At 45.2% G+C, this 26,985-nt stretch overlaps 1 protein-coding gene across 1 annotated transcript in view; it reads left to right on the plus strand.

The window, feature by feature from the left end:
• Positions 1-26,985, plus strand: part of brinp1 (bone morphogenetic protein/retinoic acid inducible neural-specific 1) — a 91,983-nt gene that overhangs the window by 19,303 nt on the left and 45,695 nt on the right. Inside the window, exon 2 of the mRNA XM_076043708.1 lies at positions 10,026-10,293. Coding sequence (XP_075899823.1) covers positions 10,076-10,293 — 218 coding nt within the window. The 5' untranslated portion in view covers positions 10,026-10,075. The remainder of the gene's footprint in view (positions 1-10,025; positions 10,294-26,985) is intronic.

The following is a 26,985-nucleotide window of genomic DNA, read 5'->3' on the forward strand; positions in this document are numbered from 1 at the left end:
AACAGTGTCATTTGCATCCTCCCGGTAGCACATTCAGGCTCTTTATTCATGTCAGAGGCTCCTCTGGGTGCGTTTTTCGCTGTGACCGGCTGAGGGAATGGAATTCGCTCTGGCTTTTATGCCTTTAGTGTTACATTGTGTCAGCGGAACGTTAAGAACAAGAGCTAGCGCGCGCCATCCGAGAGGTCGGAACATTCAATTTTTTTTTCGCACCGCCACCACCTTTGACGCCGTTGCAGACAGAGAAGGTGGAAGGGGTTGTTCTTTTTTTTTTCTTTTTTCCCCCCTTTTGGAGGAGTGTGCCAAGCGAGGTGGTGGGCGGATCGGAGGCGAACAGTCAGCGGTCGCACATCAATAAAAAACGCCGGGTAATTAGAGAAAGCACTTGAAAGCCAATTTGGAAGTTGACAAATGATCAATCTTCATCTGTAACGGAGCCGCGGTAGCATTAGGCGCTGTTGCTAGACGCGGTGACAAATGGCCCCGGCCGCGCTACCTGGCGTCTCGCTCTGTTTGCTCGTTAGGAAGTGTTCGCACGTACGCGGCTAAAAAAAACTAAAACAAAACAAAAACAAAGCAAAAACGAGTTCATCCTCTGCATCCCCGCGCAGGTGAGGTCAATTGCATGCCAGACCAATAGGGGGCGCCAACCCCCCCTCAACAGCAACAAAAAAACAAACAAAAAAAATCTGGAATGACAGCAGGTACAGAGTGAGTCAGCACGCGCTAGGTGACTCGAATGACTCAAAATCTTGATTCTCTTTGTGGAGTGACTCATCTGTAGAAAGAGTTACATTTTCAATCGCTCAATGCGAAGCTAAACCTCAAAGAAAAATCACATTTATGTCTAATTATCCCACATACTTGGAGACAAGGCCACAAAGTTGATTCCTTCTTTCATTATTATTTTTTTTTTCCATCCAGGAGCTTCAAGTACCTTCAGCTGTCGTCACGACTTTACGTCTCCCGCTGCGCTAATTCCTTTTCCTTTTTTTTTATTTGCCCCCGAATTTCAAACCAAATTTAACTCCCCATTGATCAACCCGCTCACCTAATTTATCTGAATAAACAACGTGCACGCTTGCGTTCTGTCTGAAGTCTCATTAATTATTCCGCTTCATGACAGCGAGAGCCCCTGTTCACGTCTACCCAGTAATAATAATTACAAAAAAAAGAGAAAGCCAAGGCCGGCTGCTGCCGATAGCCAGGCGGCGATCAAATAAAAAAAGCAAACCTGCGGCAGGCACACACACACACACACACACACACACACACACACACACACACACACACACACACGGCTCGCACTGCTTCACGTGACAAATGCAACTTGCTTCCCTCCCCTCGCCTTGCATTGATCGGCCCTGCCCCCTCCCACAATGGATTCGGACACAATAATTCCGCGTCCAGGTAAATTGGAATAACTCCCGACCATTAGTGAATTAGTTTTCTCCTTAAAATGTGCCATTGATCCGGGCCGGGGCCGAGCTGATTGGTTGCTGACCAACCGGAGAATTTCATTATCAGACAGAGTTGTTGCTTGCTCAGCCATGTTTTCTGAAGGTCACGGTGCCACTGCGGGCCTATCGAGGAGGGGAGAGAAAAAAAAACAAAAAAACAAACCAGCAGGGCCGAGGCGAGAGATTTAGTGGGCGGAGGAGGGAGGAGAGGGCGTGGGAGGAATCCAGTGCAAACTAAGTTAACCGCGGCCGGCTCTGCACGTCCTCTGCTGCTTCCCGGCAATTGCAGGCGGCGGAGCGTTGCCGCACCTTTTCCAGACGTAGCTGTAAGCTGCGCACAGATCACTCCCGGGGTTGTCGGGGCTCTGGCTCGGCATATTAAGACGGAGCCCTGTTCAGTATTCCGCCTCCTCATTCTAATTCCGCTCAGGTCAAAACAGTGACAGGCTGTCAAGGGTCCCATATTCTTTAAGCGGAAAATGAAAATAAAATGAAGTCAAATAAAAGACGTCGCCGTTGTTTTCTCGCAATAGTCTGTCCATGCTGGCAGTTGAACGAGGAAAGTCCATCTTTAACCAACTTCCCTGACTCCACTAGGAACAAGAATCAGTTTTTGACGTCTCCTCCTGGTTCGTGATATCACTTCCTGCCAGGTGCTGGCCCCGCCCACAGCCTCGTCTTTGGTTAAAGCAGGAATCTTAAACTGATCTGCGAACTGGGGGGATAATACTGCTTTCTGGAGAGCTATTAATTTTTTTTTTTTTTTTTAGATAATTAATCCTGTAGAGGCTGCTACCCAGGAGTCTGGGATGGAGATAAAGATCTGAAAATGGGCTTAATACTGCATCATTAAAAAGTGCAAGGGAAAAAAAAAATCTACGTGTGCCGTCAGACTCGCGGAATTAAATATTTAGAAAATAGAGGGATTAAAATTTTGGAGTAAATCCCAGTCGAGTCCCACGATGGTTCCATCTGTTTAATGAAGAGTTTTAAATGGAGACTGAATAAGAGAGGAGTTGTTTGCACATGCAAATTAGAGCCATGGAGATTATATGGCGGAGGTTTTAGTGCTTATCAAATTATTATTGGCCCCTATGGAGCCACGGTGCACGCTTATTAATCCGCTCCCGCGGAGCTCAAATGAACTGTGCACTGTTGCAAGTCAGCTCGCGCACCGGCTAATGTTGGTGTCAACCGGTGGGCGTTCCCGCGTCATATTCTTTGCGCTCTTTCTCAAGCGTGTAACTCACTAACACTCCTTCATGTTGTGTTTAAACGCCTGCCGTGACACGCGATGCCCCCCCCGCCCCCCTTTCCTGGGGGACTAATAATCAATTTGAACTTCAACTCCGATGTGTCCCTGGGGACTGAAATCGGAACCACAGAGGAAATGTTCTGTTAGTGAAAATGCCGAACGTGTCGAGTGCAAAAACGTCACCATTACGCAGCAGCAAGCTAAAAGTAAGCTTTATTTTTGGGTGAAGCTCTAAACAGAGGGCTAAACATGAGGTTGTATGTAAGCTGTTTTGCGCAATGCAGAGCTGGAGCCAAGAGATGTCAAGTAAAGATGCAAACATTGTCATAATATTTGATCTGAGACTGTATTTCTTTTTGAAAAGGTGTGTATGTGTATGTGTGTGTGTGTGTGTGTGTGTGTGTGTGTGTGTGTGTGTGTGTGTGTGTGTGTGTGTGTGTGTGGGAGGGGGGTGCGGCTGTAAACATAGAGCAACATATGCTCTACTTCTTGTGCCCTCTTTAGCTTTTAGGTAGCAAGTGCTGGAACACATTACTGGGCGTAATCCCTCTGTGATGTCACAAAGGGATCTGATACAATTCCCTGGCTAATGGTGACATTTCCAGCCAGGTGTCAGCTCTGCAATCTGATGACACCTTGTTTTTTTTTGTTTGTTTGTTTTCACCAACAAAGCATCAGCTTCAGCAGGAAGGTAAATCCCCAGCTACATCCCACAGATGTTTTTTTTCTTGACTGTAAACAAACACAGGGCTAAATGTGCCTCTTGGTCTTGGAAGATCTGGAGGGGTTTGCTGGATAATTAGTGATGCAGTGTCTTAGCCACTGGGTATTAAATGAGACCTCAAAAGAAAAAAGAAAAGAAGGTTGGGATAATTCCACTTCCTGTCTCCCGAGCAGCTATTACCGAAAGTCAAAGGTTTTGCTTTACAGCTACTGTATATCGCTGGGAATTAACCAGCTCAGGAGTGGGGGAAGGGAAACACAGCACCTTCCTTCCCTTCCACGGTGCCGAGGGGCAATATTGCAGATAATGAGCGACACACGTGTAGGTGACCGGGTGCCTTGTTCAGAGCTGCGCGTACACGGAAGAGGCGGCGAAACGTGGCACCGCGGCGCTCCGACTCCCCCGAGTCTACCTGCACCCCCCCCTCCCCGCGCCCCCCCCCCCCCCCCCTCGCAGAAGCGCTCATCCTGCGCCGATGTCTGGCCGCCCTGGGATTTAGAATACAAATAGGAGGAACAAGACTCCCCATTCTGGCAAACTTTACGGAATAAAGAAGGACACTTGGCCCCCCACACAGGGGAGAAAGGGATTGATTGGCGAGGCGAATGATGGGACCAGAATGGAGATTGAAAGCGGCTGAATGAGGCCGACTGGAAGGAGGAGTTGCGGCATGAATGAGGGCTGTTTAAAAGAAAACAAGCCTCCCTTGTACCGCCCTGCGGTTTCCTGGAGCAGACATCCTCCCCTCTTTCTTTCACCCTGACTATTCAAGGGTAAACGGGATCCACTCTCTGTCTCCTATTTCCCCTCTGCGCGTCTCTAATCCACTTGGTAAATACCAGTAATCTGCAAATAAATCCAGAGCAGATTGAATATTTTAAGTTATTTTTTAAAAAAAAAAAAAGTTCATTCGAGATCAGCAGGAGTTGAGTAATTTAACCATGAAATCGAGGATAATGCCGTGTAGTGCAATGCAATGAGAGTTGTGAGTTGAAACGCAGTGGTCCAAATGGAGGAGTTGCCAGTAATGGGGCTGGGCGGGGTCACTGCCAACCATGTTTGAACAAAATACCTTTTTCTGATTGATTAAAACCCTTTTGAGACAATAAATAAATATAAATTGATTTACTATGGTGGAAACAAAATTGAAGAAGTTTACGGAATGCAACTGACCCTTTAGCAAAGCCCCTGCCTTAAAGGGTCACTGTCCAATCACACGTCAGTATGTGGGAGTCGGTAGGGCAGTACCGCTAAAGCCAGGGCTAAACAAAGTTCCCTCATGTGCCAAAAGCGAGAGCAGTCATCTGGAAAAAGACGACTCCTCCCACCCGAAAATACAATCTCTCGTATTTTGTATCTCATATCTGAGTAAATGGTATTGCGGGTTGGTCGACTGCTTTCCAAGGTGCTGCGGCTGCAGTGAGTGTTTATTTTGACAAGTTACTAGAGCAAGAGGGAAAAAAGAACCAGACGTTTTTGGGGGAGTAGTGGTGCGATGTGTTCCGCGTCTCCTTTGGCAAAAGAGTTGGTTGCCTGCTTTCAAAAATAAGAAAAAAAAGGAAACTCGCCCACTCACTCCTGTGCAGTTTAACAAGAGATAAAGATTTGCAGGTACTTGCAATTGGTGTTTGCATTTTGTCTTTATTGTTTATTTATCATTTGAAACAAGACGCTATACCTGGACCTCCATGAAGGTCCCACAGCGATGCTGACTGGTGATGCAATTCCAAAAGTGGCTGCAAACACTTCAGGGTGGAACTTTGCAAGGCGGACGTGTGAGATTACAGACTTGTAATTCCAGTGCGTTGCAGGATTAATAGCTAACAGCCAGAATATCGACATATTTGGAAACATGTGCACGAAGCATATTTATAATTTGCATATATACATATGCCTTTCTTGACAGGTGTTGATGCGTCATGTGACCAATCCCCCCTATTAAACAAAACCCATATGGCCGATTGTACAACAGTTCTGCAAAGAGCCAGTCACAGATTTTATGGAGCCATTTTAGTCCGACTCTCCAACCACTACAATGCTCCGACGCTCAGCCGGGGTTTGGCAGCGCCACTCACATCCACTGACTGACCCGGCTGGCGGAACTTTTCCCCGCAGTTCACCGCCAAACTGTTTTTGTGTCTCCTTGTGTTGGCATTGACTTGTTTCCCGCCTCCGAGTCTCGGAGGACCTGGGCAACAATTATCAAGCCAACGTGTTATCTCCTCCCTGGCTAATTCAAAATCACCCTCCCCAGCCCCTCCTGCACCACCACCGCCGCTGCCACCACCACCACCACCACCACCACCACCACCAGCCCTCAGTGGCTTATTTACAGCACTGCATAATTGCTCCTGGTGAGTCAGCACATCTCTGGAGCATAAAAGAAGTTTATTATTGCAAGGGAACTATTTTGTTGGTGTGGACCCCCTTGTACCTTCCCCCCCGCCAGCCTGCCCTCCCCTAGCCCCCTCCACCCCCTTCTCTTCCCGTTGTTTTAGTTAGTGGAGAGCAGCCTTTCAAGTGTTGACTGTTCACCTTGAGAACGGGAGATTTAAGATTGCACAATGCTAATTTGCAACACTACGGGCTCAGGGAAGTGTAGCACATGATATTGAATCAGCTGCCCAGTGAGGACCATTTCCAACCAAAGTGCCTTACGGGGATAAATACCAGACATTTGTATTTGTTTATTTATTTATTTATTGATAGATAGAAAAGGACACACACTATAACTTTGCATGGCAGCTTGATTGCTCAGCTCTAAACCCTCGTTCATTTTGCCAACCTGCAACAAACGGCACTTTCAACTGGATTAAAGTAGATATCCCGTTAGCCAAATCGACTCTCTTCCATTCGGCAGCTGCATTCCTTCACTTTTAACTGTCTGAATCGGTAGAGTTCATAACCAGTGAGCTTGCTTCATGCTTAAAAAGGCAGAAGGGTATTAGGCTTGCAGATGAGCTAGCACGGGATGTCAACACTAGCTGCTGCTAAAGAGATTAGCACGTAGCGGCAAGTTTCCCCAGTGGTTTGGCCACGGTCAACAATGTTTCGCTTTTAGTCACGACTGGTTTTGGCAAACGCTGTGCAAAACGCTGGAGTGTTTAGAAAGCGGGCTAGCCTAGCCACGGGGTGCTGACACGTGGCTAATGTTGTCCCCTGGCGAGGACGGGAAGCCTCGCACTGTGACGGGCCCACAGGACGGACAGATGGTTCGCCCAATCGCCTCCCGTGTGTGAGAGGGGAGATAAATCTGGAGGATTTAGGAAATCTTCCTGCTGTGCCAGGTTACACGTTCTCACACCTCACACACACACACAAAGAAAGGCAGCGTGAGCCATAGTGAGTCACACCTGTCTGTTAGTTCTTGCTTATCCAGCATTACATCCAGGCTTAAGGCATATAAGGTAGCACTGTTATTTTTCTCTTTTTTTTAAACCTTCAAAAAAAAAAAGTAAGGCCGAGTCTGCCATTTCATGGAAATGCAGAACATCAAGTATTAATATGTATCGTAAATAGAAACATGACTTACACGCACGCACACATACGAAGAATAGAAAAAAAACCTCAGCAAGGATTTACTTTGATCACGGAGGCCTTATAAATATGAATGTACTCACTGCAGGAGGTTTCAGGGATGCAGACAGCAAACGACGCCTCCGGTGGTGGAGGCGATACAGCCTCAGGGTCAACTAAAGAAATTATTTCCACAGCACTTGCGCTGTGGCTAGAATTTTAAAACGGAACGCACACACGCATGCACACACACCCACAATAAAAACCCAAGAGAGTACAAAGAGAGTGATGTTTTGTCAGGGACGTGTGAAGCTCTGATTTGTTCTGTCATGTGCGGTGGCACCAGTAGTCGCTCTTTGCATTGTGGGTTGTGTAAATGTGAATTACTTTTGGCTTTTTTTTTGTTGTTGTCCCCATCATTTTTTGCGCTTCACTGATTTTCAGGACACTGAAAACCATAAAATCACTGAGCAAGGTGACACATTGATGAGCCAAAATCCACCTTCGGTGCCAAACAACCTTTTTTCTCTCTCTCAATATTTCGCCCTCAGACTTACAAGCACTTAAGGTGCAGAGTGTTTTGCTGTTGACTTTTTTTAGCGGCTCCTTTTCCGCCGCGTTCGTGGCAATACAAGTGGCAATAAATCAGCTGCTATTGATTCAGATTTGTTTTTTTGCCGTCTTGTTCCCTTTACTTGTCAAGATTTTTAATGGAGCAAGTGCCACTCAGAACACACTTGCATTGTTTCGTAATTAATAGTTTAGATATTAGGGGAAAAACAGCAACGTCTGCTCTAAATCTGATGCTTTACCACACGGCGACAGTTTAGTGCTCTGGGCTTCCTAGATGATTCCTGCTCCTTTATTGAGAATAACAATAAAAGGCAGATATAATTGAAGCACCCCTGACAATGATCTTGCACTGTATTGTATTTTTTAATAGACTCTGTGTGTGTAAATATATATATATATATATATGCATATATATATATATAAGACTAATAAAGATCTGATGTTATGTGCGCCACTGTGAAACCATTAACTTTAGTAATCAAGTAGTTCATCATCTCTTTAGCAGGGAAAGATTAGACCCATTAAATTTCGGCTGCCCTTTTATCACATGTTATTGCCTAATAAACCATGAAAAAGGGGGAAGGACTTTTTTTCTGCATATACAGTAACACTTGATAGCACGTCGCTCCACTCCCACAGGGTCCAGCTTGAGCATTTGTGGATGAAAATATTATTCATGATGAACAAAGAGACGCTATGTACTGTATATTGCTCCTGAGTCGTCTGCAAGGAAGATCAACGTCAGGGTGCAATAAAGGAATGTGTCATTTTAATCTTCATTTTCAACAATTTAATCTCAACACAGTTTTTTACTCGCTTGTTCTTCTTAACTAAGCAAACAATGTGTTTTGCTGCAGTGTAGGAAACGAGTTTTGATTTCACAGCAGTGAAATGGGGGGCCATCAGATATTGCATATATCTCACTGTGCCAAGGCAACACTCTGCCTTGCATTCAAGGCCACACCTTGCCAAGCGAGTGTTGGAACACTGCACTTTATGCACCTGCTGCTTGGGAGAAGTTCACACTTTAATTATTTTGCTCGCTGTTTTTTGTGCTAAAACACACAGCTGTGGGAATCAGTCCTGAGTGAAGTCACAAGGGGGACTGACACCTTGTCCCAGCAACAACCCCTCCTTGTTTTTTACGTCTCCATAAAGATCCAAACAGAACATCCAAGCAGGAGGCTTCAAACAGCGGGCTAAATATGCTGTTTTCTAGGCATCTATCGATCGATATTAAGCTGCTTCACTGGAGTCCCACATTAAATAAATAAACAGAATAGATACATAGGGCAGGTTGCAAGATTTACTCATCAAATCACAGCTTCTGCAAACTGGTAAATGCAAGAGGCAAATAAAAATAACATCTTTTTGTCAATTGCATTCACCCGTTTACTGAGTTTACCAGTTAGTTCTGATGATACGATTCCGTGTTTCATATGATCTATATTCTCTCTGCAGACTCATGTTGAAAAGACTGCTCCGCTGTTTGCCTCATCAGTGTTGTGAGCCTTGGTTCTGCTGTCGACTTTCAAAAAAATAATAATCACAAATCAAAAGAAAAAAAAAGAAAAAATCCCTGAGTTTGCAAGCGTAACATCTGACCTGGAATGAGAGGCCTTTGATTCACATTTATTTACCACACATTAAAGGAGTCAATACCCAATTTAACACACCCACCAGTTAGTATGGTGCGGTAAGACGGACTGAGCACGCTCCCTACTTTATACTCGGGCACTATTAAAGACAGCCCGAGACAAAGCTCTGGTCCTCTGCCCAGAAACACACAGGAAGTACTGCGGTAAGAAAAGAACACAATTAGATAAAACAAACACAATATAGAACCTTTAACAAGAAAAAGTTAACTCAATACCATGACGGCGACATTGCGTGTTTCTGGAAACTTTACGGGACCTAAACAAATAGCAGAGGGAACTTCTTACAACTTAGAATGTAGCTTGATGTGTGCACTAATCAAACGATTAGCCCCATGCTAGCTTGCTAACATGTAGTGTGTGAAATGAGTGAAGGTGTGGTGTGGTGGGTTAGCGGTGGCAGTTTCTATTTTTTTTTATTTCATTGCGACCTTAGTTGACAGCGGTGGGCGGGGCTTTTCCTTAAACATCTGCGGTTATGTGTCACAACACATCAGTGGAAATTCAGGGTGATAATTAGCCACTTAAAAAATAAATTCAAACCCCTGAAAAAAACAGAGAGGGCGACGATGCATGTATGCCTGTCTAACATTAATTTTCTCCCCCTCTTCGATTGTCACCCCTCTCTCCCCTCCTCCTCCCCCCACCGCCGCCGCCGCTGCAGCGCGATCATGTCGCAGCCAAGTGACAATGACAGCGACACCATCCTATTTGTTCACTACAACACAATCAACCTGTCCCCGCCGCGTCTTTTTGTGGCGCTAAAATAGACTCTGTCACCTAACGGCTTCTTCTTCTCTTCTCTTCTCCCCCCACCCCCCTCCCTCTCCTCTTCCCATCAGGTCTCCACACAATGGAGCGAGAATGAACAGAGAGCGGCTTAAGAAAAAGCATGAACTGGAGGTTTATTGAGGTCATCTGCTTCCTGTTTATATGGGACCATATAACAGTTCGGTCTTCCCGCCCGGACCCGTCGGCCACTGAACAGCATGTCACCAAGCAATATGACTGGCTCATCTCTGACCGCGGACCTTTCCACCACTCTCGGAGTTATCTGTCCTTTGTGGAGAGATTCCGCCAAGGATTTACGACCAGATATAAAATTTATAGGTGAGTTCACTTTTTCTTTTTTCTCCCCCCCCCCCCCCGAACCCCCTGTCCTGACATGTCGCCACCGGCTTGCCAAGAGTCTGTCCCCTTTAATGGCCTTTTCTTTTCTGTCTTCTGTTTCTTTCTACGAGTACTGAGTTGCAAAAAGCTCCACTGTGAGCTTTATTTTGTCTCTCTTTTTTTATGCATTTTATATTTTGTTGTTTTTTTTATGTGACAGCGGCCGCTTTCAGCACCGCAAAACTTCTTTAGTTGTTTCAGCCGAGCGCTCCCGCCGTTGCTTCTACTAGAGAGGAAAGTTTTACTTCTATCAAACGAAGCAGAAATTCACCACTGCAGTTTGTTAGCGAGCACCTGAGTGTTGACATCAAAACTGACATATGTTATTTTTACAGCATCCTTGTCGCCGGATCAGTCAAAGAATAACTAACTAAGAATAACGTTGACTTAGTTTAAATACTTCAGTGTTCAACGTTTTCAAAGACTCGTCTTGACAGCACCATATGATCATCCTTATTGCAGCAAAAGATCTTTGCTCCTCTAAAGACTTAAAACAAAGCACTATTAAATGTCCCAGATTTAAATTGTTATTCATATCACTAATGTTTCGTTCCTGTTAATTTTTACTCTGTAAAACTGAATGAGCGCTCGTGTTAAGCAAGAGCACACAGACACTGCAGTCCCGCAGCTCCAACACTAAATTGAATGAATAAAAATGAACATGTTTGCATATCCGGCTCATTAAAACACATTATTGTGTTACAAAAACAGCAGAGTGGCTCCGTTAGCACTCAACCCAAACTTACCAATTACCTCCAGGTTTACACACCATCCGCTTCGCATTTCTCTTTTGTGGCCGTGCCATCAAAAAAATGTGCAGGTGTGGAAATAGAAGCCGGGAGAAAACATAAAAAAATCTCTGTCTCGCGGTGACGCGCTTTGATTTTCGCGCAGAGAGACTCAGACTCTTGGCGTCCCCTTCGCAGGGTTTCTTCTTCTGCTTCCCTCCCGGTGACTCACCGCGGCCCCCCCTGGTCCCCGCCAGCTTTCATGCCTGGATATTGTCACACTAACAGTAAACAGTAAACAGTGTATTTGCATAATGCTACAACCTGACAGCGGCAGGATGCCGCACGGAGAAGCGACTCTCACGGGGTGGGTGGGGAATAGGCGGGGGTGGGCCGGGGTTGGTGGGCGGAGGGCTTCTGAAGGTGCTTCCAGCCGCCCGCCTGCGACGCGGCGGTTGATTTATTAAAACGCAGGCCGGCGTGTGTTTGCATGTTTTGGCACCGTTGTGGGGAAAAGGGAAAGAGACTTTCCAGGTGGCTGCTGTTGTTTGCTGTGACCGACTCGTGACGCAACGACGCCGGCGGCTCCCGATCCCGACGCCGCCACCGCCGCAGTGAAACCTGGAGCTGAGAGTTTAAATTTTTCTCATTTCAAAATCAAATGGATCGGGGGACCATGGACGATGTTGGCGTGTTTGCAGCGCTGTCAGGAAAAAAAAAATGTAAAGTCTGACAGATTTATAGAAAATGATCCTGGCTGTTTGTTTTGAAAAATGCCTCCTTCGTTCTTCAATCTTCCACTTTGTTACCGAAATGAAGTAAATATTGAACAAGACGGGGCAGTTTACTGCTTTAAATTGTTTATGTGAACTTAAAGGTCCCTCATTTTTGCCAAATCTTCCTCCTGGACTTCTATAAATGTCAAGGAAAGCCCTCTTTAGCCCTCTGTTTACAGCTACTGCTACTGCTGCCAGGTTTTTAGCTCCATGCTAAATGTTATGTATGGTTTCTACATTCTGTCAAAATGGGAGGAACTGACGCCCATTTGGGTGCTGTCACTAGTCTGAGGGAGGCATCAGAGTCTCTTTGTGACATCACTAAGGGCTGATTCCTAGAAGCAAGTGTTTTAGCACTCATGCGTGAGCCAAGGAAGTAACAGACGGACTTTTCACAGTAATGGGGAGTTCAACAGATATGATATCCTTTTAACACGTCAGTATATTCATTTTACGGGCCCTTTAAAGAATAACCAATGACCACCGTGTGTTTGCCTTCAAAGAGTCTGTGTTTGCTTGTTTAGAAACTAGAATTGAACCACAGTGTATTTTGAGTGACTTCCACTATTAGAAAGCAGTGGGCAAGTCAATTTGCATCATCCCAGATCATGCTTCCGGAGTGAAAACTTCCACCGGAGAAGCATTTTTCCAACAGTCCGGCTCTAATCCCCACCTGGACCACTGGTTAATTCTGCCGATAAACAGGCCTTTAACCAGAGATGAGGGTGAAAATCAGCGACATCAGCTGGTGCAGCGTCGGGCTTGAGAGGAATCATACAACACCACCCCTTGGCTCATGATTGCCCGGCCGCGCTCCACTCTAACCAGCAATGAGAGCCGAATCGCCTTGTAAATTTCCCCGGGGACTCTCTCTGCCCGGACGATTTAGCGGTGGAAAGTGTTTGAATCAGATTTGCAGAGAGACAAAGCATCCATTCCTTTCGGGATGTTGTCGTGTTGGTGTGTGAGTGTGCGTGCGTGTGTTTGTGTGTCGTGGGGAGTGTCTCTCTTATCCAGAGATATGAGCTCAGAGGGAGGAAGCGCAGCGCGGACAATGCCAACCTGAATCAGCGACAAGCAAATCTGCCCCATCTTTAATAACGCGGGCACTCGGCCTAATTTGGAGGATAAACAGAGATTGGGAACGTGCCAGCCTCTCGTCTGGCTGCGTGAAAAGGTCACCGCCGCATTAAGCGGCAAGGAACAAGACACCAATTATCCTCCTTCCTCCCAGAACTGAAGAAATTATTGGAGCGTGTTTTGTCGAAAAGCGTCTTTGCTGCAGCGGAGCCGCCACCTTTTTAGTTATTTGTTTATTTTTCGCTGCAATTTTGACACGCACTTTTTTTCCTTCCTGTTTTCAGGGGGATATTTTCTTGTACTAAAAGAAAAAAAAAAAATCCCTTTTTTGACGCCACTTTCCGCCTGTTTCGCCAGCGGCTGTTTCCGCCTGTTTCGCCGGCGCCTGTTTCCGCTGCTTGTACTCCATTATGGGGGTCAAATGTGTTTGAGGCGATGCGTGTTCCCTCGCCGCTCTTTGTTCACCACGGCTCTATCTCAGGTTTTCTCATGTGCCTGTGTGAAAGAGAGGGAACAAAAAAAAAAAAAAACTCAATATAAATGCAAATCTGCCAGCCATTAATGCATTTTAAAGGAGCGAAATCAGTATTGCACTGTAATCAAAGAGGCGAGGTGGCTGGGTGGGCGGGTAGGGGGGGGTGGGGTGTTTGGAATAAAAAATATTTTTGAAAATGAGTGGCGGCGATTGATCACGCTTTGAAAAGCCAGGCTGGCGCCGATGAATAGAGGAGGGCTGCCGGATCCGTCCTCACCGCCGGATCGGCCAGGTCCCTGCATTCATAAAGAAGAAACAAAAAAAGCAAGAAGAAAAACACTTGCAAATGAAACGTTAACAGAAACGACAGAAGATGGCAAAAAAAAGCGAAGAAACATTTTGTCCGCTTTTCTTTTGTGAAATTGTAAAAGCCACGTCTTGCTATCAGCGACTCGTGATCATGTAACCATAAAACTAGGGACGAACAAAAGCCGCATTTCTATGTTGAAATGATGCGACATTTTGTTGCTCTGCTACAGAAAAAGTTTGTTTCTAGCTTCAGAACAAACACAACAGAACTGGATGAAACCTGACGAAAGGTAGAAAAACTGTGGGCAAAGTTTTCGACCGCCTGTAGTTTAACAAATGATAGTGTCGTGTTCTAACAGTTGATGTTTTCTTTTGACCAATTGCAGGCACCATAAACCTCAACAGACCTCATGAACAAGGAATGGAAGTATCTTCTATTCTTATTTTTTTTTTTTAAATCAAAACTCAACTTTTTCTGGTTGCACAACAAAAGATTCACCGTTTCAACCAATCTTTAAAATGTAAACAAGGAAGGAAAGACATTTTTCAAAAGCACTGCCTAAAAAAAGAATGTTTTGTCCACTTGGCGGCGGGCGAAGATTTAGCCTCATCAAACCAGCAGCGCCTATTTAAACAGTAGCTTTGCACAGGAAGAAGTGGCATTTAAAAAAAAAAGGTACGCTTTCAAAGAAAGACTCTCAGAAATTGGGGTTTGTAATGTATCAATTTAAATACAAGGAGAAATATATTTCCATTAATGTGTTATCTTTGTCAGAGTGAGAGAAAAAAAAAAAAGAGAGAAAAATGCCAATTGACCTTGTCAGGGAAACGGCCTGCGCTCGCGTCAAACCCGATGTGCGATTTTGACACGTCTGACACGGGTGTATTTAAGCGGGCCGCCGCCACCGGCTCATTATGCATTTCGCTAACTGAACATTTCCACTATGATTGTAATTATTCCGAAGCACATTCAGCCCACAGACACACTTGATAAGCACTAAAGCCTGAATATATCATCTCCGCTGTGCTAATTTGCATGTGCAAACAACTCCTTTTATTCAGTCTCGATTTTTTTTTTTTTTTTTTTTAAAGACTCTTCATTAAACAGATGGAACCATCTTGGGACTCACTTCACCTTTTCTCATCCAAATTTTTTTAATCACTCCACTTTTATAAATATGTACCCAAGCAACTCTGAAGCATTAATAGAATTTTTTTTTATTTGTTTTTTTTTTAAGATGTTTCTTTTTCATTTGGAATTGCAGTGATGATTCCAGAAAACAAAACAATTATCCCATTGTTTATAGCCCCCAGTGAAAAAGCAGCCTGCTAAAACAGACACTTATTTTGTGGAAGGAGACAAAAACAAGGCCTTCTGAGAGGGCAGAGCCAACACCTGGTGGCATCACTAATAGGAAGACGATTGCAGAGTTATTGCTTTGTGACATCAGAAAGGGCTGATGTCACATTGCAGGTGTGTTTTTGGTGAACACACAGCAGCAGCAGCAGAAGAAAAGGATGGACTGTTCTCATTTTTGCCATGTGCACACGCAGGCTGAAGACACTACACACTCAACATACTACAACTCACTTTAATTTTTAACGGCCCTCTAAAGATCGAGCAGCGATCATAAAACCGCCACTCGGTGCAGATGAAACTGTCTCCACCAATTGGCACCCAACTGAATAATGAGATGCAACACTTTTCAAAGCCAGGTTTTGAGTTTGGGCCGACTTTGTGCGTAATTGGATGACGTGAGAGGAAGGTCAGTTTCTTTTTTTTTCCTTTTTTTTTTGGTAGTCAACAGATCCGCTGAGAAGGGACTTCAGCAATGTTTAATTCAGAGGGCCGTCGCCAAAGGAAGAGGAGGGAAAGAGGCAGTCAGGAAGTCAGGAGGGATGAAACAGACTGCGGAAGGAGGACGGAGACGTCATTAAACAGTGGGACCGGCTCTGAAGGTGTGCGATAAGGAGGGTGGGAATAATAGGAGAAGACACAACCGCTGAAGACACGCGGACGAGGGGCTCCGACGGGTTCACTATCAGAGCAGGTAATGGGGGGAGCAGACGGCGAGGTCACCGGAAGAGCCGGGAGACGCCGTAGCGAGCGGCTGGGATGAATCATCCATGACGTTGAACCCGGCTGCACCTTTGCCGCTGCGAACAAAAAAAACCCCCAAAAGTCATTCATTATTAACGACCGCTGCGCTTCTAATCATAGCCGCGGCGAGGACGGCGGGATGATTCAAATGGGACGGGACCGGAGACGAGGAGCGCGGCCACAGGAGGAAACAACATGAGAGCGCAGCAGCCACTTTATTCTGTTCCGTTTATCTGCTGATATTTAACGGATCACACAACTTTACGTCCCCCTGCTGGGGAAACTGCTACAGGGTGGATTCAGGGTAATCGCTCCAGCGCTAGTTGAGGGCTGCGGTGGCTCGGCTGCGCTAGAAAATCTTTAGAGAGGCCGCTTACGCTGAGTTAGGGTTGCAAATTGGGCAAAATGTGCACGTCTTGGTTCTGCAGGACCTGATGGGAACACTGGGAATTGAACCCACAACTGTGAAGCTGTCAGGCCATTATTAACCTGCCGGTATTTTGGTTGTTGTTGCGGTGTGTTCCCTTGATTGAGGGAGAGTATTTAACTCTACCTCCATGTAGAGTTAAGATTGATGCAGTGGTAAATTTAACTCACAGCACACCTGAGAGCAACTACTCCAGACAAAATCCACTCTCCGCTCCTCCAAAATTTGCATGCTGAAGGTGGCCGACACAAATCGAGTAGCCTATCGACGTTTTGGAGCAAGTCGGTGCGGCGCAAAACGAGCTCCCACCCCGGCCTGCCTGCCTGCCTGCCTACAGTCAGCGAAGTTCGGACGAATCAGCAGGGGTTCTCTTCCTCCCTCTCTCTTTTGGCTCTCGGTAAACAGCAGCCCCACCAGAGCAGACACAGCACTGCCACCGCCCCCCTCATCGTGGGACCGCTTAATTACTGGACTGGGCCGGTAATTAGAAGGAGAAACAGGACGCTGGAAGAAAGTGTCAGGGTTAAGCACTGAGTAATTCGCTGCGTGGGACGAGCGCGACGCTCTCGCATGAGACTGCCGCTCAACAGCTGGAGCAGTGAGAGACAAAAAAATTTTATATCTGTCTCTGTATTATCATTAAAATGATAATAACGTACCATGGAAATGGTTTTATTTTACACTTTTATTGTTTCCTACATAATTCCATGTGTTCATATGTAGTTTTGATGACTTCAGTGAGAAACTGCAATGTCAATAGTCCAAAATTTTGACTGGTTGTGTACATCTATATCTACATCTATATCTATATCTTTATATGTATCACAAAATGATTACACACAGTATGCTACATACAGTCGACATCTAACATTGGAAGCTCCCATGAAAGAGATTTGTGGGGGTGGGAGCTGTCGCTGTCCGTGGTGGTGCTGAATTCAATTCCCAAACACTCGTCACAGTTTGTGCCTCCAGTCTCGCCCAGTTGGCAAAAACAAGCTTTGTGCCGCTTGTCCGACCGCCGCATTATCACAGTGGCTCTGTTTTAAAAGCATCACTGCCTAGGTATAAGATCACCAATGGATCAAAATGGGGGTTTACATGAATAAAAAACCGGTGAATCATGTCACAAGAGGCCTTGTTTTTTGGAAGCTACAAGGGATGTTTTTTTTTTTTTTCCCATTCCATTTGCAGCGGAGAGGAAGAGGAAATCTCATCAGCATAATGCAACTTTATTTGCGCTATGACTGACGTTTATTATGGGGCAGCAGCGAATAGGCTGGGACACAAAGAGCTGCATCTGGGCCGCCGACAATAGGAGCCATTTCTTTTTACTGGATGAGAGCTTTGACCTTGGTGGGATTTTTTTTTTTTGTTATGTGTGTATAAATGAGAGCATTGTTGATGATGTCATTATAGGACAAAGACGATGAGGGGGTGGGGTGGTTGCAGTATCTGCGCACTGGAGGACACAGCGCCTTGGAGGGAAAAAGGCAGAGAAAGATGAAATAATGTTGTGAAGGTTTTCTGTTATCTTTAGTTTATGCAGCTTCCTTTTGGTCTTGGTGGAAGCGGAGAGCTGCAAACTGCCCCCCAAGCCCCTCACCCGAGGAAGATGAAAGACACAAACGGGGAATAACGACGACACAGCCTAAATGCTACAGATGATGATAAATGCTTAAGAGATTAGTTTAGCAGGTTGAACAGAAATGGCTGGCATTTTTGTTCACGAGATTGCACTCCAGTTAGGTTATTCACTCTTTGCACTCAAAGGAAGTCTGTCTGTCTGGGAAATCTGCATTGATGCAGTCACCTTCCACATTTCACCATTTTGAAACACTTTCATGGGGCCCTTTAACAGATGGATACACGATACATACATAAAATAAAAAGAACTTTGGACTTGTAACAGCAGATGTACAGACATTTAAAAAAAAAAAAAAATCAGTTTATGATGGTTTAGATTTTACCTGACTGAAGGCCAAGATTTTACACTCAGCTCCAGCCCCCCTTGAGCCAGAAAAGGTTCATCAGTGGCGCTGATGGTCACGTTGCACAGCTAATTAGATTCAACACATGCTTGCGTCAGCTGGTCGTTCTGTGTGTGTTTCCTCCAGGTGCCGTGTCCCGGCAAAATTTGCACGATTGAAAGCGAGCTTTAAAAGCGATTGTTTTCGATTAGCGCCAGTCCCGCTTCCATCACCTCAATGCAATTACAGACGCCACTAACGACGCGGTTACACCGGCCATCACGTTCCATCTGGGAACTGATGTTCTCGCATGGACAGTTAATGAGTGAGATGTGGCACCATCTGATCAAATCAAACGTTCACTGTACTCGTTACATCTTTCAGCCCCGCTTACACCGTTTTTCAGTTTGCTTCCAAAATCTTAGGATTTTACATTGATTCTGTAGATTCTGCAAGTGTGTCGGCCAAGATTCCCATTCGCAACGTCGCCAACGTCGCCGTAGCTTTGTGTCACGCAACCTTCAAGTGTTTCTCAGATCTGTCAGATGGGCATCCATTGCATTATAGCGGATAATTACTGCAGATTTAACAAACACCCGTGCCGCTGAGTTTATTTATACATGAGAGATAACATGCCGGCAGGACGTATCATTAACTTGACAGACGCGTGAACATTGACGGCGAGTCCAAATCAATTTCCCGTAAAACGCAGCTAATTTTAACTAAACCCATTAGCACCACACAGCCACTTGGATATTTATAACGTGGCCTTTCGACTTGTGTATCAACTTGTTGTTGTATTCTTTTTTTTTACATTTCTCATTTCTTACTCCTCCTTCCTGTTTATCGGCTCTACGACTGGATCTTAAAATAAACCCTCCAATTTCCGGCACGGCTTCTGCTGAGAAATCTTCACCGGGACAGAAAAGAGGGTGGGAAAAAAACAAAAAGCACATACAGTGCAACCAGCTATAACAATATCCAGCTGCTTCACATGTAGCCCCTCCAGTGTTCACCGATGCATGGAATTAGGTTTCATTCTTTAATATTCCAAATGGCCGCTGAAATTCATACATATTTTTCAAATGTATCTCTGTCTGTTTGATTTATTACTGGGATTTGCTTCCTTATTACCATGAAAAGGTCCTGGATTTTTTCCTTTTTTCTTTTTTTCCATAATGCGGAGGCATAATACCCTGGCAGAAAAAGCAAAAAAAAAAAGCAAAGGGTTATCTGCAATAATGGAAGGCGAGTGGTTGGGGGGTGGGAGTGTTTCCCACCAAAGATGTCACTTTTTAACCCCCCCCCCCCCCCACACACACACACACACACACTGTAAAGGGGTTTTAACCAGTTTGTAGAGGGATCAATCTGTTTTTATAAAATTGGTTTTACAATTGAACAAACAAAATATGATGTGTTTGACGATGTTAAATGAGTGTCAGAGCTCTTCAACCGATTATTACAAACTAAAAGGGTTAGTTGGCCTGTGATTCCCTCCATCAGTTCTTGTCTTGATGTACTGTTGATCCTATAGTCATAGTTTTTTTTTTTCTAATCCACAACACTGGATTAAGAAATTGACTCTGGAAATGAAATTTACCAGGCGGCCTAGTAACGCAGTGGTGAAAACACAAATTAGGATGTACTTTCCCTTTAATCAGTTCTGATTACGCCTTAATGCTGGAGACGTAAGCACAGGACACTCACTAAATTATGAATGCGATTTAAGAAAAGAGTGATAAAATATTAAATATGGCCCCGCTTGCGCATTATACAAGGACCCGCTCTTTCAAAATGTAGCTTGACAGGAAAGAATAAGCGGAGGTATAGAGGCCACTTAAGCTATTCCAAAAAAAAATAAAAAATAGATCAAAAATATATATTTTGAAAAGTCCATGATTGATGCGGTGGTGTCCAGATTTGGGAGATAGAGGCAACGTCTCTTTTTCTGGCCAGACGGCAGCGTGACTGGATCGATGCCTGACTTTGTTCATCGCGGCGTCTCTCCGTGTCGTCAGGCTGAGGTGTGATTTGCGCTGGACTGAGGTGCTTCTCTGTCGTATCACCGCTAAATCATATTAACCCGGCAGCTGTAAAAAAAAAAAAAAAAAAGCCTCTGCCAGAGCTATTAATCTTGGACGACTCCTGTTAGCAGCCTTGGTGCGTCGTTGCTTTCGGAAGACGAGCGTGAGCACAAAGAGAAAATGAACAACAAAAAAAAATTGAAACGGAACGCCCCGCTGGGCGCCGCATTAGCCGGGATGTAATAATGTTTATTCCAACACGCAGGCTACATGTATCCTATTCAAGCAGATGAGACTCACGCGGCGGCAACCGAGTCTCTGTGTGGGAACGCCGTGCACAGCATAAAAAGTCAATACTGTGTGGGTGGACAAAATCGCTTCACAAAGTCATTCATGGGGGAATTACCATTATTGGATCAAAGTCCAACCTCCCCCCCCCTCCCCTTCTCCGTTTGCTCACAGCCTGCCAGTTTTTTTCCTCTTCCTTATGGTGAGCCACCATCAGTCTTGAGTACGTGGCGCAGATTCAGTCAGTCAATGATGTCACCACCGGGTTTAAATGGTCTTTTTTTCAGGGGGTGGGGGGTTGATAATGCGTGGCGTTGAACACATGAAAGACCTGAGCGAGTGTATTAGTGTGTGTGTGTGTTGGGGGTGAGGGAGGATCATTTGCTAATTAATTTCGATAACGCAGTAATATGGTCATAGTCTAACGAGATCATCGTCGGCGGAGTGATGTCATCGCCGCCACTCGCTGGATGCCTTTGAAATTTTTCTTTTATCCAGTTTTTCTCATTCGAGTCACGGAATTTTTGATTCCCGACTCCCAAAAGATGTTCTTTTCTGTTTTTGCCGGCCGGCAACGATCTTTCCGTTCTCAGCTAGCGGCGGCTACATCGCTCTGATCTTAATGGTCCCACAAAAAAAGAAAAAAAAAAGAAAAAAAATTCTCCTGATCCAGGTATGGAGGTCCGCGCTCGGTGAAGGATGCGTGTGAGTCGGTTGCAGCCCACGTCGCGCTCCTGTCCTCGCAGAAAAGCCCCGAGGCTCCAAGAGTTCAGCTGCTGGTCCTCGTTCCACTCTTCATGTGTGAAGTGTGAGGGCGGCAGCAGCTCAGCACATGCACCATTAGCCAACAGAGCCCCTTCAAAAAAAAAAAAAAAAGAAAGCTATACAACATTGACTTTGATATTCCGCGGGAACGTTCGTAAACGAGTCGTAATTAAAAGCGGAGGGCAGCTGAGCCGCAGTCAAAATAGACTTAATTAGATAAACAGTAGGCGATGTTTTCATGTCTGTTATTCGTCTTTGGGAGTCGGTCGGCCACCCTGCCGAGAGGGTCGGTGTGTGACAAGAAACTTGACTGAAGGAGGCGCCACCGCGACAGGATGTTTCTTTTTCGGAGACGCATCCGTTTGCGGTCGCCCACTGAAGTGTTTGTCAAGTCACCCCGAAAAAAAATGCGTACGTAGCGGAACAAATGACTAAAAACGTAAAAAAAAAAAAAAAAGGAAAGGTTCGTCCTTCATCTGCACATGAAAAACCCAGCCATCAAAAAGGCTCACAGGCAGAGCTGAAATAACAGGAGTCTCGAGGAGGGGGGCGGGGACTGTTTTTTTTTTTTCTGTGTTTTTTTTTTTTTTTATCAGGCGGCATTAATTACGAGAGGGTCCCTGCAGGCCATCGGGTCTCCCAACCGCGGGTTAGTTTGCACTAGCTTGCAGATCAGTGAAGAATTCTACCTTAAAAAAACACAAACGTTTATCCAGCAGGCCGAGTCAGGACCTTTTTTCTTTTTTTTTTTTTTTTCATCGAGAAAGTTTTAGGGAACCGACCTGAACTGCAGGTGGGCAATTTTGCCGGCAGGCGTTCACAGCGGCAGAAGCGGCGGGGCACCCGGGTTCACGAAATAATGTATCTCTAAATTAAACATTCGGTGTGACTGCAGCAGGATAAATATTGCATCCCTGTATATAGTGAGACTTTCAGCTCCATTAATATTGCAGCTCTATCAATAAATTAAAACCTCGTGGCCCGAAATAAAGCAAGGTCCCTTCCGGGGTGTTTTTTTGTTTTTGTTTTTTTTTTGTTTTTTTCAATCCACCACCGACGAGGATTTCAGACTTTGGCGCGTCTGAGAATGAGTCATTTGCAGAATACTTTTTCCGGATTGTTTCTAATTAGAGCCCCGGTAATTAAATGTCTCGGTTATCAATAATTCAAGTTTACAGAACAATGGTAAAAGCCCCGCTGCCTTTTTAACTTGTTTAAATGATGATGAATGGGTTCCCCTCGAAGGCTCTTTGAGATTTTGATCATCTGTTCGCAGCAGCAGCGGCAACTGCAGCAACTTTATTACTGCTTTCTTTCACTATCAAAGCCAGTTATGCGTTTTTAAAAACGGGACCAACACGTATCTTAAAAGTTTCTCTAAAAAAATTGTCCTGGAAGGCATTTTTTTCTTTGATAGTCGTCTAGAAAGACAACCGCGACTAAGATACATGACGCAAGCGGTTACAACGCGATCAGCAGCTTTGCGTGTTTCAGCCAGTTGAGTCATCAGCTCGCTGACACAGCCAGGGAAAGCAACCATGATGGAAAATCATGGTACGACGTTACGCCCTTGTGAAAAAAAAAATGACAAAAAAAGTGTCACGTGGGCCAAAATCTGCATAAAACCACATCCAAGTCCGGGGGCCAAGTAAAGGGACAGTTCACACAGATTAGAATCTCGCCATTGTGTCCATATTAGGTTATTTATTTGTTGAATGGTTGTTTGTGTGGGGAATTTTTTTTTTTATTGTGTCACATTCTTTCTCTCTCACTAAAATAAGTCGAGATGGAACCGATTCCTTCCGCCGAACGTGTTTTTTTTTTTTTTCTCTGTGTTTCATTTTGGCAGCCCAGGCTTTGATACGGCATGAAAGCGGGACCAGAGTAAACAAGGAGCAGGAGTGCGACGGGGTGTGTGTTCCGGGTGTGTGACGGCGGTGGCGCCGCTTCATTGTTTCGCTGGTGTCAGTCATTAGGAGCCCTGAAAATGTGTCTCGGCGTCGCGCAGCCGCTTCCCCTCTCAATTAATTAAGGATCCTCTTCCTGCAAAAGCTGCCGAGATTCTTTTTCATCCGAGCTCCTACGTGTTTCTTTGTGTGTGTGTGTTTTATGTGTTGTTTTTTTTTGGTTTTGTTTTGATGTGGGCTCTGGTGCCACGTTTAACGACGTGCCTGACGGTGACACACCATGTAATGGTGCCTTCCTGGCCTTGTCACAGCGCCAGGGGGAATCGTCACTGGGTGCCAATAACGTCCGGCTCTTATTGAGGCCGACAAGCTGATCAGCGGGCGGCCACGAAGGTGCCGAGACAAGCCGGTGGCAGAATTTCCTCCTAATAGCGTGAGTTCACGGGGGGCAAGAGTGCACGAGCTTCATGTTTATGCAGAAGCAGAAGTTCTGACATCGAAGCTAATAAATCCAAAAGCGCTCTGATGATTTAACTTGATCATTTTAAGTGATACAGACGTCATTAAAACGTACAATAGCTTGGCACTGGATTAAGTTGTGTTGTTTTTATTGTGGGGGCTGAGATTGTTGAGTTTCCTCTTCATCTTTTTTGTTTTTTAGTCATTTGGGTCACTGAGTCGGTGCAGGTGTGTGCAGAAATCCTGATGTACGCACAAGCTCGGCCCACTCCCGACGCAACTCAATGGTTCATTTGCCGTGCGAGTCGCTGAGCGATCCGTTCACGTCCGCGACGGACAGAACAGACAAAAGGAAATCGTGACTCTAAATGACGCTCGAGTTTCGAACGCCTCACTCAGGACTCGCACGTCGCCGGCTCCGTGCGGTGACTCGCCCGGCTTCTGTGACTGCAGCGGTTTAGCTAGTCGCTGACTGTCAGGATCTGAAGCATGCATGAGCGAGTGAGTGAGTGAGTGAATAGGAGAAACAAAGAGCAACTGTATCTCCTTCCAGTCCCATCAAGCTGACAGCCGTCTGTTTTGCCACTCCCCCTCGCACTCCTGCCGTAAACGCAGTTCGGAAGCGAGCGGGCGGCTCATTGCGGCTCCGCCTCATTCCACCGTTTTCTGAAGGGCACATTAGCCATGCGCGGGTTGCGCAGTGAAAAGGCCGTCATTGTCACAGTCTTCATTAAATACATCGTACCAGGCTGTCAGTCCCACTCACCGTATTTATAAATCCAACGACGCCTTTTTTTCCCCTTCTTTCTTTCTCCTTTTTTTTTTTTCCACGGCTCCCCGTTGATGTATTCTGTAATTTCAGACGGACGGCGACGCGCGCTAGTGTAATGCAGCCGTCTTCCCACGCAAACCGACCGCGGCGCCACCAGGCAATAATCACCTGCGGCTCCATTTTCCTCACGCCGCCGCGGCCCCGCCGTCCGTCTCCCCCCTTAACTTCCTTTGATAGGTCATTAAAGCAGGTCTTGGATCCGCCGAGTGCGGCGCTGAATCATGTTGCACGGTCCATCTGTTGGCGTGCATAATTTGGGGCAAAGGGGCTCGCGGGTACATATGGCTTGTCGTATAAAGTTTTATGCAATAACTGGCAGCGGCGGAGGACTCGACGAGAGTGAATTGATGTCAGGCGGAGGAGGCGGGGTGGGTGGAGGGTGGTGGGAGGACAGTCGGCGAGCTGGGCAAACATTACAGAGTAGGAGAGAGGGTTTTTTTCTTGTTCTTTTTCTTCTTTCTGTGCATCTGCTGAAAAAAAGAAAAAAAAAAGGAAAAACCCTGAAAGTCTGTCCCTGCTCTGCCGGATTAAGAGTCCCAGAGTTCCAAATTAAAAGATGCAGGCATTTCATAGCCATTTAGAGGGTGGGAGGGAGACGGAGCGTGGCTGGCCCTGATTTAACTTGTGAAATGCCTCCCAAATAGGTTCGCGCGGTGGCTGCATGGTTCAGATCTCAACTCTGAGATCTCGCTCATCTGTCTCGCCTTCCTCCAACAGACAGCGTTATTAATCTGCATTCAGGTTTTTTTTTTCTTTTTCTTTTTTTTTATTGGATTTCAGCACCAATCAGCTTCCTTTTTTTTTTCTTTTTTTTTTTTTTCTTAGAAAATCAGCAATAGGCGACTGGCTGCTCCAAGAGGAACAGGAAGTAGAAGCTACTGTGTGTTGTAAACAATGTCTGCAGCTAAAGAGATTAGCGTGGATGTAGCTATTGTTGTCGTTTTAAATCAGAACTGCCATTTTCATATTGGTGGGCTGCATTGTTTTCGCTTTATTTGGTTTGGCGATAAGCTCATGATGGTAACAGGCCGCAGATCTGGCACCACGAGGAGTCATCCACACAGGAAATAATTGAAAGGCGTCTCAGGGAAATGTGCCACTTGACGTACCAGATCTCTGTCAAGCTCGGATCTCCATTCTTGCAAGAAAAGACAAATTCTCACAAGAACAAAAACAAGTGGCAATGTGAGGCTCTGATTGTTGATGTCAGAATTGAAATGAAACATAGGACCAGGTGCGTGTGACAGGGAAAAGAAACAAGAAGAAAAGTGGAAAAATGACTTGGAGTGAGGTTTTTTAAGAATGTGTCATTTCACACAAACTCACATTCGTTTTTTGGCCTTTGATAAGCGTCAGAATGAAATGACCTCAACTCTTTGAGCGAGTTGTCAAGACTCGACCTTTTAAAAACATTAATAGGAATCCTAGCCATTCATGCAAAAAAAAAAAAGAGAAGAAAATCATTGTGAGACACCAAGAAGGAGTGTGAAAGAAAAAAAAAGTCAATGTCGGCTCTCAACAGTTATCAAGCGTGTGCCGTCGCTTTTGTTGCAACTCAACAGATTAGTTTTTTCAGGAGGCAAGAAGAACATGTACATCTCTATCTATCTATCTATCTATCTATCTATCTATCTATCTATCTATCTATCTGTCTATCTATGTATGGCTTTTCAGAAAATATGTGATTTGGTGAAAGAAGTTCATTTTCAGAGATTAAAAAAAGGATGGAAATTGAAATTCATTCCACGGGCAAGTGAGCCGGTGGGCTTTGCTGCTTTGCTCAATCTCACCGTAAGAACTGTCTCCAGTGTTATTGAAGGATTTTCTGGCCGCGCAGGGTCTTTCCAGAGTGATTTAAACACAGAGTGTAGCAGGATATTAAAGACCGATATTGGAAAAATAAAAAAAAAAAGAAAAGCTTCTTAGCGTGATTTGTTTCTGTGTGACTGCCTGCTTTTTTTTTTTTTTGTTCTCCCTTTGTGTATCTGTTATTCATTTGGTTTTTGCATATTGAATCTTCTTCGATACGGATGTCATATTGGAGGACTCAATTAGAGTGGGCTCTCTGAGTTATCACTGAAAGGACGGCACAGCAATTTTTTTGTTTTTTTTATATTTTTGTCTTGTGGCTGATTTGATGGACCCACACACACTGGCTGCAGTTGGAGTCTGTATTTTGCTGCCATTAAATACATCCAAACTCAATCTCGGTGCCGGGCCCGAGAGAGGAAAAGCTTTTAAGACTATCAGCCAGTAATCAGGGAACATTTTCGGACCAAAAATGGAGAGCAGAAGAAGAAGAAGAAGTGCTTTTCATTTTTCAGTATTATCATTTACTTTTGTAACTCTGCACTCGACCCAGCGTGCAGGGCAGAGCGGGTGACTCATCTTAACATACCCTGTCCGCAAGCTGCACTCTCGCACCTCCGAGGCAGAGGTGTGAGCACATCACGCTTTCATCCGCACACACTCACACATGCAGAGACGTATA

The sequence above is a fragment of the Nelusetta ayraudi genome, unplaced genomic scaffold (genome assembly GCF_046127955.1).
Source record: "Nelusetta ayraudi isolate G7.1 ecotype Tasmania unplaced genomic scaffold, CSIRO-AGI_Nayr_v1 ptg000076l, whole genome shotgun sequence".
NCBI classification, from domain to species: Eukaryota; Metazoa; Chordata; class Actinopteri; order Tetraodontiformes; family Monacanthidae; genus Nelusetta; species Nelusetta ayraudi.